Source organism: Cervus elaphus, chromosome 11 (assembly GCF_910594005.1).
Source record: "Cervus elaphus chromosome 11, mCerEla1.1, whole genome shotgun sequence".
Taxonomy (NCBI): Eukaryota; Metazoa; Chordata; class Mammalia; order Artiodactyla; family Cervidae; genus Cervus; species Cervus elaphus.
The window spans coordinates 87,159,555-87,177,211 of NC_057825.1; the positions used below are offsets into that span (position 1 = coordinate 87,159,555).

The 17,657-nt window shown below is 39.7% G+C and overlaps 1 protein-coding gene across 14 annotated transcripts in view; it reads right to left on the bottom strand.

Annotated features, from left to right (window-relative positions):
- LTBP1 (latent transforming growth factor beta binding protein 1) overlaps positions 1–17,657 on the bottom strand; it is a 442,953-nt gene that overhangs the window by 111,922 nt on the left and 313,374 nt on the right. For 13 of the 14 annotated variants that reach the window (XM_043918271.1, XM_043918275.1, XM_043918274.1 and 10 more), the window contains 2 exons: positions 17,005–17,124; positions 2,629–2,751 (listed from right to left, as the gene is read on the bottom strand). In XM_043918271.1, the coding sequence (XP_043774206.1) occupies positions 2,629–2,751; positions 17,005–17,124 (243 nt within the window). The remainder of the gene's footprint in view (positions 1–2,628; positions 2,752–17,004; positions 17,125–17,657) is intronic. The other variant, XM_043918272.1, reaches the window with a different exon arrangement.

Sequence of the window (17,657 nt, forward strand, 5' to 3'; positions counted from 1 at the left end):
AGTAAGGCTTGGTGAAATGAGATTACTCATCCATGCTCACACCACTCCAGACTATCCAAACTAGAATATGATATACTACCTTTAAAAAAATCCAAAAACTAAACTCCAGACTTATTTGGATTTCACCTGTTTTTCCATTCAGGTCCTCTTTCTATTCCAGGATCCTATCCAGGGGACCACATCATATTCAGGTGTCTTATCTCCCAGTCCTTCCTTATTTTAACAATCTTAATTGCCTTGAGGATATGGGCCAGAAATCCATAATATGTCCCCAATTTGGACTCGCCTCATGTTTTTCTCATGATTAAGACTGGAGTAAGAGGGTTTTGGAAGAAGAGTACAAAGGTAAAGTGTCCTGGTCCTCACATAACGTCAGGAGTACATGACATTCACGTGACATCACTGATGACTTAACTTCCATCACTTAGTACTTTATGAACTCTAGTTAGCTGTTGCAGGTATGCATCTCTTTCAATGAATAATACATCTTTGAGAGATTATAGTCTCTTGGTAACAGATGCAGTGCCTTGAATGCATTGGTTCTTTGATACACTTGACAGGAAGGATGGATAGAAGCATCAGCCCAGCACAGTGTCCCAGAGACTGGAAAATACAAGTGTTCCTAGGGGGTGGTATCAATTGATGGTGTGAATTCTAGGGTGGTAGGGAGACAGATTAGAGAGGAGCAGGCTCATCTGGGATGGTAATGCCAGGAGAAAGAAGGTGGTCATGAGTCATTCATTCAACATGTATTAACTCTGCATTTTCCCTCTAGAGCGTCTAATTCCCAGATTTTTGAGATGGCATGATTTGGGGAAACCTGAGATTGTTTTTCCAAGGTTGTACAGAGGATCATTGGAAGAGCCAGGATTTAGGCCAGTAATGAGTAAAAAGATGGGTGTGCCAGCCAGGATAATCATGGGTCAAAATAAGCACAGAATACTCTCAGGGCAGTTGTGACATCAATTTGGATGGGTCATGGGTCAGAGAATGCAAGTTGAAGAAAGTAGTGGTGACAAATATAGAATATGAAGTGGGCACAGATTAGAAGCATTTCTATGAGTAAGATGAAAAGAAATAGGCAGATCAACAAGAGAAAGTAACATGACAGGATATGGCAATAAACCAGATACAATAATCAAATAAAGACTAATAACGGCTAATAATGGCTTCTAACACTGAGACCTTTAGTCACCATTAGCCCTGTGTATGAGGAAGCTTTTCTTCCATCAAACACCCAGAATACCTTTCAAGGGATTCTCAAGTTTAACTTTTTCTGAGGCGATGCTTGGCAGAAGAGATGTAGTCAGAAGGCAAGCTGTGGATGTGGGAAAGCACCAGGAGAAAAGGGAGCTGTGTTGGCTGTCTATGCTCTCCTGGGAGTGGCTAGTACTCTGCTGTGTGAAAGGAACAAGGCACCAAAAACTCAAATGTCTATGAACTCCCTACTGCAAGTGGGAGACGCTTCCGTTCTTACAGGTCAATAGTGGGGTATCTGTTTACTGCTTCCCTACCACAGTGAAAAATTAATTACCACCCGAGACCCTCACTTTCATTGAGACAGCAAAGAAAAAAAAAAAGGTTCACTTATTTCCTCTTCCTTCCTTTGAAAGAGCATCCTTTTAAGTATAAAAGTGATGGAAGAAAGCAGAAAGGAAACAAATAAACCACAGAGAAAATGAAAACTTCTTACAAATTACTTAAAAAATTAGAGAAACCATGGGCAAATTACACTAATATTCTAGAGGAAAGTGTATATGTTAAATATATACACTTACATGTATATATATCTTATATATAAAGTGTTCATATACACTGACTTAAAAACTTGACTAATGGGAAAACATATTAACAAATACACAAAAGAGGAAATATAAATGCTTAACAAACACATGATTAAGTATTTAATAATAAGTGTTCACACATTTTAAAGTTAGAAAGTAGTGTTCTATTGAAATAGTTAAACACAGAGCACTTTGCCCACTTATTCCACCTTTACAAAATCTGAAGAACAGAATGAAAATGCAAAAACAGCAACACACTGGAATATTACACTGCCTTTAAAACTAATGTCTGAAACGAGTTATTAATGAAATGAAAGATGCTCATGATATACTATTAAATAACAGAAAGCAAGACTGAAAATTGGACACAGTACATAATCTTAATGATACAAAACACCCTTGAGATATGAATATCCACAAATGAGGCTGAGAGATTATCTGTTTTACCTTTTGGCATTTGCTACATTTTCTATAGCAAATGCATTTTTAATAGCAATGTTATTGAAATAAAAAAGTATGTATCACATAATTTATCTATTTAAAGTGTATGATTCAATAGTTTTCAGTATATTCACAGAGTTGTGGAACTGTTTTTACAACTAGAAAAAACCAAGTAGATCTGTAGTTTATAGATGTTCTCAAAAAATCCACTGTTTTTCTCTATGTAAATAGATAGGAATTTAACCACCATGAGGATTCACTTTCAGAGGCCAACCAACATGTGCTCTAGGAAGCTCAGTTAAATGAACGACAAGTAGTATGGTTTCCTTTCTTAAGGCTAGTTACGCTAACATGTTTTCGAGTGTAGTTCAAATAAGATGAGAAATCTGATCCCAGTATTTACCTTTACAGTGCTTGTGGTCTGGAGTTGGGCTGTAGCCCTTATGGCATGAGCACATGTAGGATCCTTCAAGGTTGGAGCAAGTACCATTTGTGCAGATCTTTGGTTCCAGGCATTCATCCACATCTTAAAGAATGCGGCATAATGGAAAAGAGAGGGAGAAAAAAGAAATAAAACATGAATAAATTTGAATGTGGTTAGAAATGGAAACAGTGGGTCTTCAAAAGAGGGGCAGATTCTTTAAGATAAGCTTTCAAATTAGCTCTTTAGGAGGGAAAGAAGCTCTGGTATGAGGTGCACGTATAATGGTTTCGTGGCTTTATTTACTTTCTGCAAAATAACCCTAAAAAGGAACCAAACATGCTCTATGAATAAATTCAGTGGAAGGCTTATTATGGAAGAGAGGGAGGAAGAGAGGATAGCTGTAGAGCAGCATCCCCTACAAGATAAAATATTCCAAAGAATCACAGATGTGTGGAGGTCTAGTTAGGGAACTGATGAATTTCAGTAGAATGTGAGGGGTCACTGAAGCAAGATACATGACTCATGACTCTGGGAAACCATGGGAAAATCTGCAACAGGTGGAAAAAAATATTTCCAAAATTCTAAGATGGCATTGGATCTGATTTTAAAATAATCTAGGGGACAAACAAAATAAGACTCTTGGGTGGTCTGAAGGTGGAGTATAGGCAGAAAAGGCAGATAAAGCAATAGTAGCTACTGTTTATCAAGCACTTACTGTCTGAAGTCAGTGAAGGCTTTACATATACTCTCTCGCTTAATGCTAACAAAATCCACATGGGCTAACCGTTCACAGAGGAAGGACCTGAGATTTAGAGTTCAAAGCTTGTCCAAGGCCACATAGTTAGAAATTGATGGATCAGATTTGAACCCAGTCAGCCTAACTCCAAAGACCATCTTTTAAACCTGACTATAAGGTTCTGTCATAGGCAAAGTTAAATCTAGAGATGGAAACAGTTGAAGAGAGAAAGTATGACTTCGTTTTTATTATTTGCTAACACAGCATTATATCAATAATTATTAACTAATCATTCACTGGTCTCATTCAACAAACATTCGTTAAGCTCCTACTAGAATACTGTTAATTCAAAAGGAAAAATCTGAGTTCTATGCCCCATCTGAATGCCCCAGGGTAAGTTCACTGTATATTGCAGTAAGAAGGCATATAATGAGCATAAACAACCAAAAATTGAAAGAAAAACTTTAACTTTAAATAAAAAAAAACATTAAATAAAAAAAAACTTTAACCCAAATACACAAAGCATCACAATTTATGCTTAATTTTAGAATGGCCTGGAGACAGGAACGGCAACTTACTCCAGTATTCTTGACTGGAGAATTCCATCAATAGAAGAGCCTGGTGGGTACAGTCCATGGGGTCACAGAGAGTCAGACACAACTGAGTGACTAACACTTTACAATGGTCTATAACTTAATCAAGGTCTTTTATACATAAAGCAGAAAACAGTAGAAAGGGAAAGGCTCCTGATTATATCCATTTCATTTCACGATGCTCACCACAAAAGCAATACAGCTTTCCACTTCAGTATTAACAGAGAATCATGAACACATTAACAGAGACCTAGTTTTACATCAGCGACCATTCATTTGCATTGTAATTCATTAAAACTAAATCTTTCTTATTATGGAATTCAGAAATAGAGAATTATCCATAATTACCATTAATCAAATAACGCACAGGGACATCTTGTGTGAGTGCACCATATGCATACTGAAAACAGCCAAGTAACTGACACTGCCTAGGTATTCTACTGCACTTTCACAATATCACTAATTATGGTAAAGTGACCCTAACTCCATGGCAAATAGGAATATCACTTTCAAACTGACCCATTATCCATCCTTTCTTTGGTTGTAGGAGTCCACTCTCGTAAACACTTAGTGCAAACTACTTAAAAGAAGCAGCCAAAGATTGGAGCCAAAATAAATAAAGGGAAAGAATGAACTTAGATACTAGGCATGGAAATTCCAACAGCAATGTGAAAATGTCATGTCTAGGATCTGGTTTGATTTCAAAAATGTTAAGCTGAAAATTGTATGAACTGCTCTCTTTAATCATACATGCACCAGAGACCGCAGAATATAAGAGTAAAATTAATTTCTAAGACCATATTTTTCTCTTGAAGCAAATTAACAGGCATTGCTGATTACCATTCACGAGATACTTAAATAAATTCTATTTTGCCAGGCTACTACCGTGATTAACGATGAACCAGAATGCTCTGAAATATCTAGGACAGCCTGATGTGTTTATTTCCTTCTTTACTTTCCACAGTCATAACTGCATGGAATCAGAATCCTGTAGATTGAATAGTTTGAACAGTTTGAATTGAATAAGTACATAAGCTTAGTGGCACTTATGCTCTTAAGGAAACAAATGGTATATAGTAAAATATCATTAAAAATTCTTTGAGTTAGAATCAAAAGACAGATACCTCCAGCTATAAAATAAGTCAGTCATGGGGATGTAATGTTCAGCACAGTGGCCATAGTTAATAACACTGAATTGCATACTTGAAAGTTGCCAAAAGAATACAGTTGGCCCTTGAAGAACATGGGTTTGATTTACATGAGTCCACTTACACACAGACTTTTTTTTCTGCAGAAAATACTACAGTACTACACAATCTGCAGTTGGGAGCAACCGTGGATACAGGAGGTGAACTATAAGTTACATGTAGATTTTCAGCAGCACAGAGGGTTGGTGCCCCTAATGCCCACATTGTTCAAGGGTCAACTAGGGGTCTTAAAAGTCCTCATCACAAGAAAAAAAAAATGAAACTATGTATGGTGATGGATATTAACTACACTTATTATGGTGATCACTTTGCAATGTATACAAATATTGACTCATTTTGTACACCTGACATATAATATTCTCTGTCAATTATACTTCAATCTTAAAAAAACAACATATGGAAGGAAGGTGTCCAAGATGGAGCCTCATTTGGTGGATGTAAAAGGAATGAAATAAACTCAGTTTTGTATCTTTAGCCAGACCTCTCTCCTTAACTGCTCATCCCCACACTTTGTTGGTTAGTCTACTAGGACATCTCTATTTGATGTCAGTCAGGCACCTCTGAGTCCTCATGGCCGAAACATCTTTCTCTTGCCTTCTCTCTATGCTGTCTCCCAGGTCAATACAGGTTACCCCTATCCACTGAAGCACACAAATCAGAAACTTGGGAGTCATCCTTACTAGATTCCTTCCTCTCTTTCTTTCCCCACATTCAATTTACTACAAAGTCACAGAAATTCTACTACCCAAATCTCTCTCAAATACACCCAACTTTACTTCATTTTTACCACTACCATTCTCTCATATGGGTTACTGGCATAGTCTTTTATCTATTTAAAATCTTGCCCTATCAAATCCATTATCCAGCCTGCAGCCAGAGCAATCTTTCTAAAACACAAATCTGGCCAGTGATGTTGTTCCTCTACTTTAAAAACTTTCAACAGTTTCCAGTGTTCATCAGTTTAGTCAAGGATACAAACTTGTGGGGCCCTGAGTGGTACCAATAGAAGGTCAGGTTCCCATAGTTCCTACCTCTGACCCTTGAGAGAACTAATGCCATGGGAAACAAGGTGGTCATATCCACCCTACTGTCCATCACCGATCATCCACCTCTTACCCCTACATCAGAGGAAGATGGTTGTATCTTTGTTTTCTATATTGGAGCTCAAAATTCATTCTAGCATTACAGTCCTATAGACAAGCCATATCACCCAACTTCTTACACAAATACATAATGAATTCAAAAAGGAAACTGTCCATAGAAAAATGGGTTACAAATTCAAAAACCAATTTACCAGTGGGACCTGGGGACACAATCTGGCACTTGCCATTCAATAAATTAATTAAACCTCCCACAGCAAGGAAATTGCCAGGAGTTATGAATCCACCTCACTATACTATCATCCAATCTGAATTGATCCTTCTTGTCTACAATACCTTTGTATATCTCTCACAAATGCCTGCTGAAGACTAGATATTCCATGAATGCAGGATTTCCTGATCTCCTTCCCTAATAACCCTATCAGAAGAGGCAGTCAGGACAGTCTGGCATAATTTGTGCCCTTAGTGAACCCTGGCTAATTCTTATGATCATCACATCCTTTAAAAAATGTTTCACTTCATCATTGAAATCCTCCAGTCTACAGTTCTTTGTCAAGATCAACATGAAGTTCAATGGTCATTAGTTCCTGAACTCCACCTTCTTTCTCCTTTGGGGAAAATGAGGACATTAATCTCTCTCTAGCTTCCTGGCAACTTTCCATCCTCCACAGTTTCCCAAAGATGATTCCCAGCTGGCCCGCAATCCCACCTGCAAATTCTCTCATTGCCTTGAGAGGTAGTTCATCTGGGTCAGGAAGCCTTTAGAAATTTCCCTTTCTAGGATTCTGGGAACACACCAGTCTGCATGAAGCCCCTCCCTCATGGGCAGGACCTGGAAGGTGCTGAGGACATCCAGGGGCCACCTTCCCACGAGTCAGCCCATGGCGGTGTGCCCCGCTTCACTCCACCTAGCAGTTCCTTGAAGTTGGTTAGAATTGGGTCCAGGGCAAGAGTTTACCTGCCTTGCTTCATTTCCTTTCAAAGAGTAAAGGAAAGATTTACTTCAAAGATTGACAAGGTGAGGGTGGGATGTTTCAAAAGAACAGCATGTATACTATCTATGGTGAAACAGATCACCAGCCCAGGTGGGATGCATGAGACAAGTGCTCGGGCCTGGTACACTGGGAAGACCCAGAGGAATCGAGTGGAGAGGGAGGTGGGAGGGGGGATCGGGATGGGGAATAAGTGTAAATCTATGGCTGATTCATATCAATGTATGACAAAACCCACTGAAATGTTGTGAAGTAATTAGCCTCCAACTAATAAAAAAATTAAAAAAAAAAAAAAAAGATTGACAAGGTGAACCAGTCATTTTTCTGAGACCATTCAGCCTCATTTAATTCCTTAATGACCAAGAGACTTCCATGAGTGAGCACCATTTGCTATGGGATGAAAAGTCTTATTCCATCACCACAACTACATGAAAATATAGGATTACTCCCAAGGCAAACATTACTTCAATTATCCCTCAACTATTCTTCACACATCATCTTTATACTAAAGATGATGGGAGAACACATTTGACAGAAAAGCAAGCATGGTGAAAATGAAAGACAGACTCTGGTTAGGCCAGTGCAATGACATCCCCACCGCCCCGCTTCACTGGCATTTGAGGTATAGAGTAAGTCCTTAGGATCTCACCCTCTGTCAATTCTGACCAAATTTTAAAATGTGCAGTAACAGAGCTGTCAACGAAAATATATTGTCTGTTCCTCAAAGACTCACCACGGCTTTTTTGGAACTGGAAAACAGCCAATGCTGTGTGCATGCCAGATGAAGATCGGAAGATCTCAGAAAATCGATCCACTGATTTCAGCACATCACTGGCTTCTTGCCTCGGCTTTACAAAAGATCATTTTGTTTTCCAGCAAAACTCATCTGGGCTACCTTGGTCGAGTCTGCCATCTCAGACTCTCAAGCCAAAACTACTGCTGCCTGCAAGGGACGATTCCAGTTCCCATGGATCTTTCCTATGAACTTTAATTGTCCTTACTATCTTAATCATATTGCTTTGTCCTGATTTTCTTGGGTGTACATGAGAGGTGCATGAGCTATTACATAAAACAAAACAATATTAGCTTTGATGCTAAAAGATGGGGGGTCATGTCCTAGCTCTGCCATTTATTACCTATGATGGGGAGCTACCCCATTAACCTACTTGAGAATCAATTTCTGTACCACAGGTAACTGTAAACTATTAACATATAAAGTTATTACAATATACATAAATTATAATAACATATACAGAAATCCGGAGAAGGCAATGGCACCCCACTCCAGTACTCTTGCCTGGAAAATCCCATGGATGGAGGAGCCTGATAAGCTGCAGCCCATGGGGTCATGAAGAGTCAGACACAACTGATTGACTTCACTTTCACTTTTACGCATTGGAGAAGGAAATGGCAACCCACTCCAGTGTTCTTGCCTGGAGAATCCCAGAGACGGGGGAGCCTGGTGGGCTGCCGTCTATGGGGTCGCACAGAGCCGGACATGACTGAAGTGACTTAGCAGCAGCAGCAGTATACAGAAATTATTACAATAACTAGTATTCCCACACAGGCATAGTTCCCGCCTTCAAAAGCAGTTTTGGGGGTTTTCCGTTGAGATATAACTGACATTAAAACGATATGTAAGTTAAGCACCAAGGATATAATGGGCAACATAGGGAAATACAGCCATTATTTCATAAAACCTTTAAATGGAGGATAATCTTTAAAAATACTAAATCATTATGTTGTCATGTGAAACTAATATAATACTGTGAATCAACTATGAAGTGAAGTCAAAGTGAACTGAAAGTCACTCAGTCGTGTCCAACTCTTTGCGACCCTATGGACTATAGAGTCTGTGGCATTCTTCAGGCCAGGATACTGAAGTGGGTAGCCTTTCCCTTCTCAAAGGGATCTTCCCAACCCAAGGATGGAACCCAGGTCTCCTGCATTGCAGGAGGATTCTTTACCAGCTGAGCCACAAGGGAAGCTGTAAATCAACTATACTTCAATAAAAGACAATGCTGTGCAAGCTTAAGGAATGATTTGACATACCTATCTCAAAATTATTAACATTTACTGGAGTATTACTAACAGTTCTATTATGTCACACAATTATCATTTCTTTCCTGATGAAGATGATTAAGTTCTAATCTCTTAGCAACTTTGAGATTTCTAATTCAGTACTGTTGATTATCATCATTAAGCTGTGCATTCCATTTCCAGGGCTTACCTACTAGTTGCAAGTCTGTACCCTTTAATAAACATCTCCCCAACTTCTCTACCCTCACATCCTTGTAACCACCATCCTACCTTGTTATGTTTTGCTTCTTTACAACTTCACATCTTCTCTGGCATCTAACAGATCTTGTAGGCAGTGTGTGCTCTGTTGTCAGTCATGTCCCAACTCTTTGTGACCTTATGGACTACAGCCTGCTAGGCTCCTCTATCCATGGGATTTTCCAGGCAAGGGGAGTGGGCTGCCATATTCTTCTCCAGAGGATCTTCCTGACCCAGAAATCAAACCCTCATCACATGCATTGGCAGGTAGACTCCTTATCACTGAGCCACTTGGGAAGCCCATATGAAGGCAGGTGCTCTACTAAACTATTTATTGACTGATTAGAAGATTCCTTTAGCACATAATGACTCAAGGATAAGACTGATACTTGCACATTATCTACAAAAGGTAGACCTTGAGCTCAGTTGCCATCTGATATAAGAATAAAAGTAGGACTAAAGTCTTCAATTTCATTTAAGTCTATGAATATCATATATTCCATAAAGGTTAACAGTGAATTGTAAAATCTGAAAAGAAATCCTAGGGTGAAAAGAACTCCCAGAACAAGGAGCTCTCCATATCTATCCTGCAAGTTTTCTGTACCTGGTTTTGGCTAAGATTGCAGCTAGCCAGTTGTCAAGTGGTTTGAATGATATGAAGTTCTTCAAATGCTGAAGACCTACTACATTTACAAAACTCAAATGGGAGTCATAAAGTCATCATGAACTTAATTATGGCCGACAAAGAAGGATTACTTTGATTAAAATCTCAGCAATTTGTGTTCCCGGGTCACACATGGTTTGTCACAAACTCAACTATAAAGCAAGGTAATAAACTCAAAAAAGGCTAGCTGACACATCTACCAGGTGATAGATACTGTATTTTGTGAAGGTGAGCAAAGAAAATGAAGCCAAAGAAAGATGTTAGAACTGTAGAAGTGGAAACATTTGTTAGGAATGATTAATCTCCCTGCAGAGAAACCTTGTGATTCTCAAGAAGTATATTTCAGCAAAACAAAAATGCTCAGAAGTTGAAAGAAAGCTAAGATGAATTAAATGTATAAGAGAAAGCTTCTATGACAGAAACTCTATGAGATGCGCTTAAAGAAAGCCTAAGAAAAGATAATTATCCACAGAACTCTGACATATAATTTACTTTAACAGATATCAGTTATTATTCCATTCCCTCTCTGTCAGGACAATGGAAATAAAACAAAGGCAACAGGGTTGGAGAAGAAGAATGATAACATTTCTTGTGTTAGTTGTTCAGTCATGTCCAATTCTTTGTGACCCCACAGAGTGTAGCCCACCAGGCTCCTCTGTCCATGGAAGTCTCCAGGTAAGAATACAGCTGGAGTGGATAGCCATTCCCTTGTCCAAGGGATCTTCCCGATCCAAGGACTGAACCCAGGTCTCCCACATTGCAGGCAGATTCTTTACCATCTGAGGCACCAGGGAAGCCCCATATTACACTTAATTCTGATAATAAACCCTATGAAGAAAATACTTCAATTCCCATTTTACAGATATTAAAACTAAGCTTCAGAAAGGTCATATAGCCCAAATCTGCTCAAATTCAGGGAAACATGATCTATATACCAGAGTTTCTGAATATACCTTTAAACAATCAAATGTTAGACAAATTTCCTTTGGGAGATGGCTCTAGTCAGGTTTGAATCAGGCTAGTTTAGCTTTCCTGAGACAAGCAAAACATGTAAATTGAGGACTTGACACATTGGCTTCTTTCAAGAAAGATTCTGATTGAAAGCAGCCAGAGAGAACTGGCCAGAACTCAAGGTGATGAAATAATTCTAAGAGGTGGGGATCACATGGGCAATAGCTCCAGGCTGAATGTGAGGTCCAATGAATACAGTGCTAAATGATGAAAGTGGCTCTCAAGAGAGCACCAAAATCCACAACTTGAAAGAAGAAGCTTCATTAACAGAGGAGCCAACAAAGGTTGCCAAAAATGCACTGAGGGACAGATATTTTGAAAGTGCACAATAAACTATTGAGAACGAAGGATCATATGCCCTGAACTAAACATAGCAGGCATTGCCTGGGGGTTCATGGTAGGAAAAAGGATGAACCCTCAGACAACACCTGCTAACATTTTACTTGTTTCTGCACCAAACAACTCCTGCTCTAATTCATAAATCAAGGAGCAGCATCAAATAGTAAGATCCAGTATACATGGCATGAATACAAAAAGGCCATTAACAGTTTCAGTAAGTTCACCATTTAGTTAGCAAAAGCAGCAGAAAGTGTAACTAACTGGCATTAAATCCCTGTAGAATAGAAGGGTCAAAATGGTCATTCTTAATTCTTAATGAAACTGTTTAACAGAAAAAAGAGCCAAATGGACATCAAGATCAATGAGTTTTAAATATATATATATAAGCATAATGTCAAAGAAAGTATTACTCTGTACAACAATGTCTAGGTTTAATTATAATAACTTAAAAATATGCTGTGAAAGGAGAGTGGTAGAAAAAGAAGGTTACTAAGATCTACAGAACAGCCCTGCAAGGTAGAGACTGTCATCTCTCCAGATGAAAACTAACAAATGCCCTGTGTAGGACTTTTCTCCAAACAATGAGATTTAGGAATTTTTTTTTTTCAGTCTTTCATGTTCTCATACATTAAAAATTGAAGGAAAAAGTCTCATCAATGTACCCTAAGGTGTCTATACTAAAAGGATAGCTGCTGCTGCTAAGTCGCTTCAGTCATGTCCGACTCTGTGCGACCCCATAGACGACAGCCCACCAGCCTCCCCTGTCCCTCGGATTCTCCAGGCAAGAAGGATAGAGGACGCCTCAAACTAGTCACATTTAATGGTTAGACACAAGAACAGTTGAACAGCAAGGAACACTTGGTAAATCATTTATCATGTGATGCTTCCCCTGACCTCCATAGAAGCTCTAACATTCCCTAATCCCTTAGGCTGCTTTTTCCTTCATAGGACTCATCACCCCTGACATACCCTATACTCTACTTTTTCCCTTGTGAGCTCTAGAGTCTAAGTGCAATGAAGGGAGGAAATTTATTTTGTCCACTCTCAACCCCCAGGGTCTAAAACAAAATACTTGACACATAGTAGGAATACAGTATTCAATGATGAAAGTGGCAAATAGAGAAAAAATATAGGTCAGGTTGTGTTATGGATGAGCTCAACTCAAAGACAAGCTTAGGTAGGACTACACCCTCTGAAAAGTTTAGAGTACCAGAAGTACAAAGATGAGAAATAAAATGAATAAAGGAACAAAGCCAAAAAGATATGATGGGGTATTCATGAGCATTGTCAGAGTGCTGCAGAAAAATCCAATCCATTCATTGGCTCAATCTGAACAGAAAGGTATCCTGCAATATCTGCTTTTTGTCACATTCAACTTTCACATTTGAAAGCTCAGCTGCCATAAAATATTAAGATGGGAAAATCCATTTTGGTACAATCTGCAAAGGCCCATAGGAGAAATTTACAAAAACTGCAAGTTCAAAATGAGCAATGGATGGCACTGCAATTACATCACAGACAAGAAGCTTGATCAACAGATGACATAGAACCTAAAACTCTACCCAAAGCAGAAGGAAAAAAAGCACATGGCCTATTTGTAATGGGAAATGTGTGACCTTAGTTAGCAATGCAAAACTGCTTGGCCAAGTGGCCAAGTGTGTAATTGGGGTGAGTAACACGGTGACCTAATAGCTTTGCTTATGAGTCTGCTAATCTGGTTGGCAAAGTGAAATGGCTGCTAAATGAGGTGATTTGTTTCTGTCACTCAACTGGAGCAGCGTGGTCACGATCAGATTGATTGCACACATCTAGGTGTAAGAACTCATATATTATTATTCCCCAACCTGGATCCATGCATTTACACTGAAGAGCAATCACTTGCCAATTTGGTCAGTCACGTTCCATTAGTAAATTCATGAATCAGGGCTGTGTTTATGCCATGGTTGTGAATTTTAGTTACTTAAGGTAAAGTTCAGGCTCTACTTTTGGATTATAATATGCACTGGTATGTGAAAATGAGTACAAGAATGGAACCTTGATAGGCAACTATGAAATTTATGCCAAATGGGAAAATTAAAACCACATGCACTTTCTGACCAGCACTGATTATATAAACAAAAGCTTATCAAATAGGCAAGTAATAAACAACAACAAAAAAAAACCCCTGCTTCCCAAAGATCAATATCTCATAAGTCTACTGATAGAGACCCTTGGGAATGGGCATAAGCTTGAAGGCAGAGGGCCATCTGCACCTGGTCCAGGGGCTCAGCTCATGCTGCCTCGTGAGGAGTCCAAAGCATTGAAAGTGCACATGCTTCTGCCAAATCTACCTATCCCATCTCCTCTAACACACCCACACATCTCCTCAGAGATGTATGAATAAAGACCAACATTTTTAATAGGACCAAGAGGGTCTGGCATGGTCTTTCCCCTCATGGTCTTCCCCCTGAAGCAAATCTTCCCTGGTACTCTGTCTTACAACCACACTAGCTCTTCAGCCTCTGGAACATGATCTGCTTCCTCCGTCCATGAGCTCCTAGCACATACCAAATGTCCAAAATGATCTTCCTTCCATACGCTTCCCCAGACAAAGCCCTGGTTAAACCTCAACTCAAGACTTTTCCTTGAGGCAACTCATTCTATCATATACTCTTGTAACATCAAAGAACCCTCTTTCCTAACACATGTCTCTTTTGCACAACAAAAGAAACTATAAGCAAGGTGAAAAGACAACCCTCAGAATGGGAGAAAATAATAGCAAATGAAACAACTAACAGAGAATGAATCTCCAAAACATACAGTCACATAGTTCAATACCAGTAAAACAAACAACCCAATCAAAGAGTGGGCAAAAGACCTAAATGGACATTTCTCCAAAGAAAACATACAGATGGCTAATAAACACATGAAAAGATACTCAACATCACTCATTATTAGAGAAATGCAAATCAAAACCACAACGAGGTATCATCTCACACCAGTCAGAATGGCCATCATCAGAAAGTCTACAAACAATAAATGCTGAAGAGGGTGTGGAGAATAGGAAACCCTTTTACACTGTTAGGGATGCAAACTGGTACAGCCACCATGGAGAACAGTGTGGAGACTCCTTGAAAAACTGGGAATACAACTGCCATACAACCCAGCAATCTCACTGCTGGGCACACACTCCGAGGAAACCAGAACTGAAAAAGACACATGTACCCCATGTTCATTGCAGCACTATTTACACAGCTAGGACACGGAAGCAACCTAGATGTCCATCAGCAGATGAGTGGATAAGGAAGTTGTGGTATATACACACAATGGAATATTACTCAGCTATAAAAAGGAATCTTGCCTGGAAAATCCCCATGGATAGAGGAGCCTGGTGGGCTACAGTCCATGTAGTCACAAAGAGTTGGACACAACTGAATGACCAAGTACATAAAAAGGAATGCATTTGAGTCAGTTCTAATGAGGTGGATGAACCTGGAGACTATTATACAGAGTGCAATAAGTAAGAAAGACAGACAAATACTGTATATTAACTCATATATATGGGATGTAGAAAGATGGTACTGACAATCCCACATGCAAGGCAGCAAAGGAGACACAAAGAACAGACTTTTGGACTCAGAGGGAGAAGGAGAGGGTGGAATGATTTGAGAGAATAGCACTGAAACATATACATTACCGTATGTAAAGCAGATGACCAGAGCAAGTTTGATGCATGAAGCAGGGCACCCAAAGCTGCTGCTCTGGGACAACATAAAGGGATAGCGTGAGGAGGGAGGCAGGAGGAGGATTCAGGATGCAGAGGGGGGACACATGTATTCCTCTGGCTGATTCATGTTGATATATGGCAAAAACCATCACAAAATTATAAAGCAATTATCCTCCAATTAAAATAAATAAATTAATTTTAAAATAAAAATAATTAAAAACAAACAAAAGAAGAAGGTACTTTGTTTGGTTCCTCAGTGTATCCCAGCACTGAGTACCACTCTGTATGTAAGTAAAGTGAAAGTCGCTCAGTCGTGTCCAACTCTTTGCAATCCCATGGACTGTAAAGTCCATGGAATTCTCCTGGCCAGAACACTGGAGTGGATAGCCTTTGCCTTCTCCAGGGAATCTTTCCAACCCAGAGATCGAACCCAGGTCTCCCATACTGCAGGCAGATTCTTTACCAGCTAAGCCACAAGGGAGGCCTAAGAACACTGGAGTGGGTAAACTATCCCTTCTCCAGGGCATCTTCCCAACCCAGGAATCAAACTGGGGTCTCCTGCATTGCAGGCAGATTCTTTACGAACTGAGCTATCAGGGAAGCCCACCACTCCATGTATAGACAGTGAATTATACAGTATTTGAGAAGGAAAGAAAGAAGACAGGAAGGATGGGAAAGTTTAACCCACACTGTCAGCATGTGGCATGGGGTGGGAAAGAGTTCAGCTTTTGTGAAAAAGATCACACGGTAAACAGAAAGGTAAACAAAGGAAAACCATTAAGGGGGAAAGCTGACTAGAGCACAAATAATCAGGAGCAGAGCAGAGTCGTTACCTTCCTCAGTGCCTTGAGGAGGCGGTACTCAGTATTCATTAAATACTTGAGTGAATGAATAAATGAACCAAATATAAGCGGTTGCTGTAGTTCAGCCATGTCCGACTCTTTGCCACCCCATGGACTGCGGCATACCAGGCTCCTCTGGCCTCCACCATGTCCTGGAGTTTGCTCAGATTCGTGTCCATTGAGTCAGTGATGCCATCCAGCCATCTTATCCTCTGTTGTCCCCTCTCCTCCTGCCCTCAATCCTTCCCAGCATCAGAGTCTTGTCCAGTGAGTCAGCTCTTCGCGTCAGGTAGCCAAAGTATTGGAGCTTCAGCTTCACCATCAGTTCTTCCAATGAATATTCAGGGTTGATTTCCTTTAGGACTGACTGGTTTGACCTCCTTGCAGTCGAAGGAACTCTCAAGAGTCTTCTCCAGTACCACAGTTCAAAAGCATCAATGGGCAATCGGTCCAGATTTCTCTTTCTATATTTGCTGCTTTGGCTGCAAGTTTGTGTATATTTCTTGATTCTGTAAGTCTGTGGTAGCTCTGTCTCATACCTTCTCTTTTTAAGCATTTTGCTCTCCACCTCTCTCCTCTTTGTGACACTTATTATCAATATTTTATTTGGTTTTGAGTATTAATCACATCAGGGATAACAATTTGTTTCAATCAGAATTATGTTTCATGTAAAATCTTACTTCCTTCATGTCCACTCAATTTCTTATTTTCTTCATGGTTAAAAGTTACTTAGAACTTTTCTCTGAATGACATGAGTTTATTAAATTCCTTTTCTTCTCTCACCTTTTTCCATTTTGAAAGACAGCGCACTTGGCATTATACCACTCTGTCAGAAAACCGGCCAGACAGAAGACACACAACTACGGTAAGTACGCTCTAGTACTTACCAAGACACTGCCCATTCCAGCCTCGAAACCCTTCCGTGCAGGGAACACACTGATAAGATCCGGGAGAATTCACGCACTGCTCATCTGGACAAGTACTTGGAGTCAAACATTCATCAACATCTGAAAAAATAAAAAAGCTGGGTCACAGACATTTTATCAGAACACTAAAGCACGGACTGACTTATGTGATAAACAGGAAAAAGATTGGTGGGGAAAACAATAACTGGAAAAGTGAAGTACTAGGTGTGCACTTAAACACTCAGTGAGAATGCATGGCCAGGTATAACTTGACTGAAATAGTTACATATGTTTCAAGGGAGAACTTGGCCCCAATTCTCCAATTGGCAGGCCCAGATCTCTCCACTCTGTGAGTTGGCAGTTCTCTAGGACCACTTTTTGGACATCAACATCTTTCAAGTAATAGTCTGGTTTGCCAGAAAGAAATACAAGAAATGAACACAACAGTGAGGAAGCCATTTATCCACCTGGCTAGAGGTTCTCTCTGCAGACAATGGGGTACTCTAGGGAAATCCTTGCTTTGGCTTCATGGTCCCCAAAACATCCGAGGTTTGAATAATTTAAAACTTTTCATGTGATAGGAATTCCTTGGAGGTCAAAAAAGAACATTAGGAGAGAATGAACTCACCAAATAC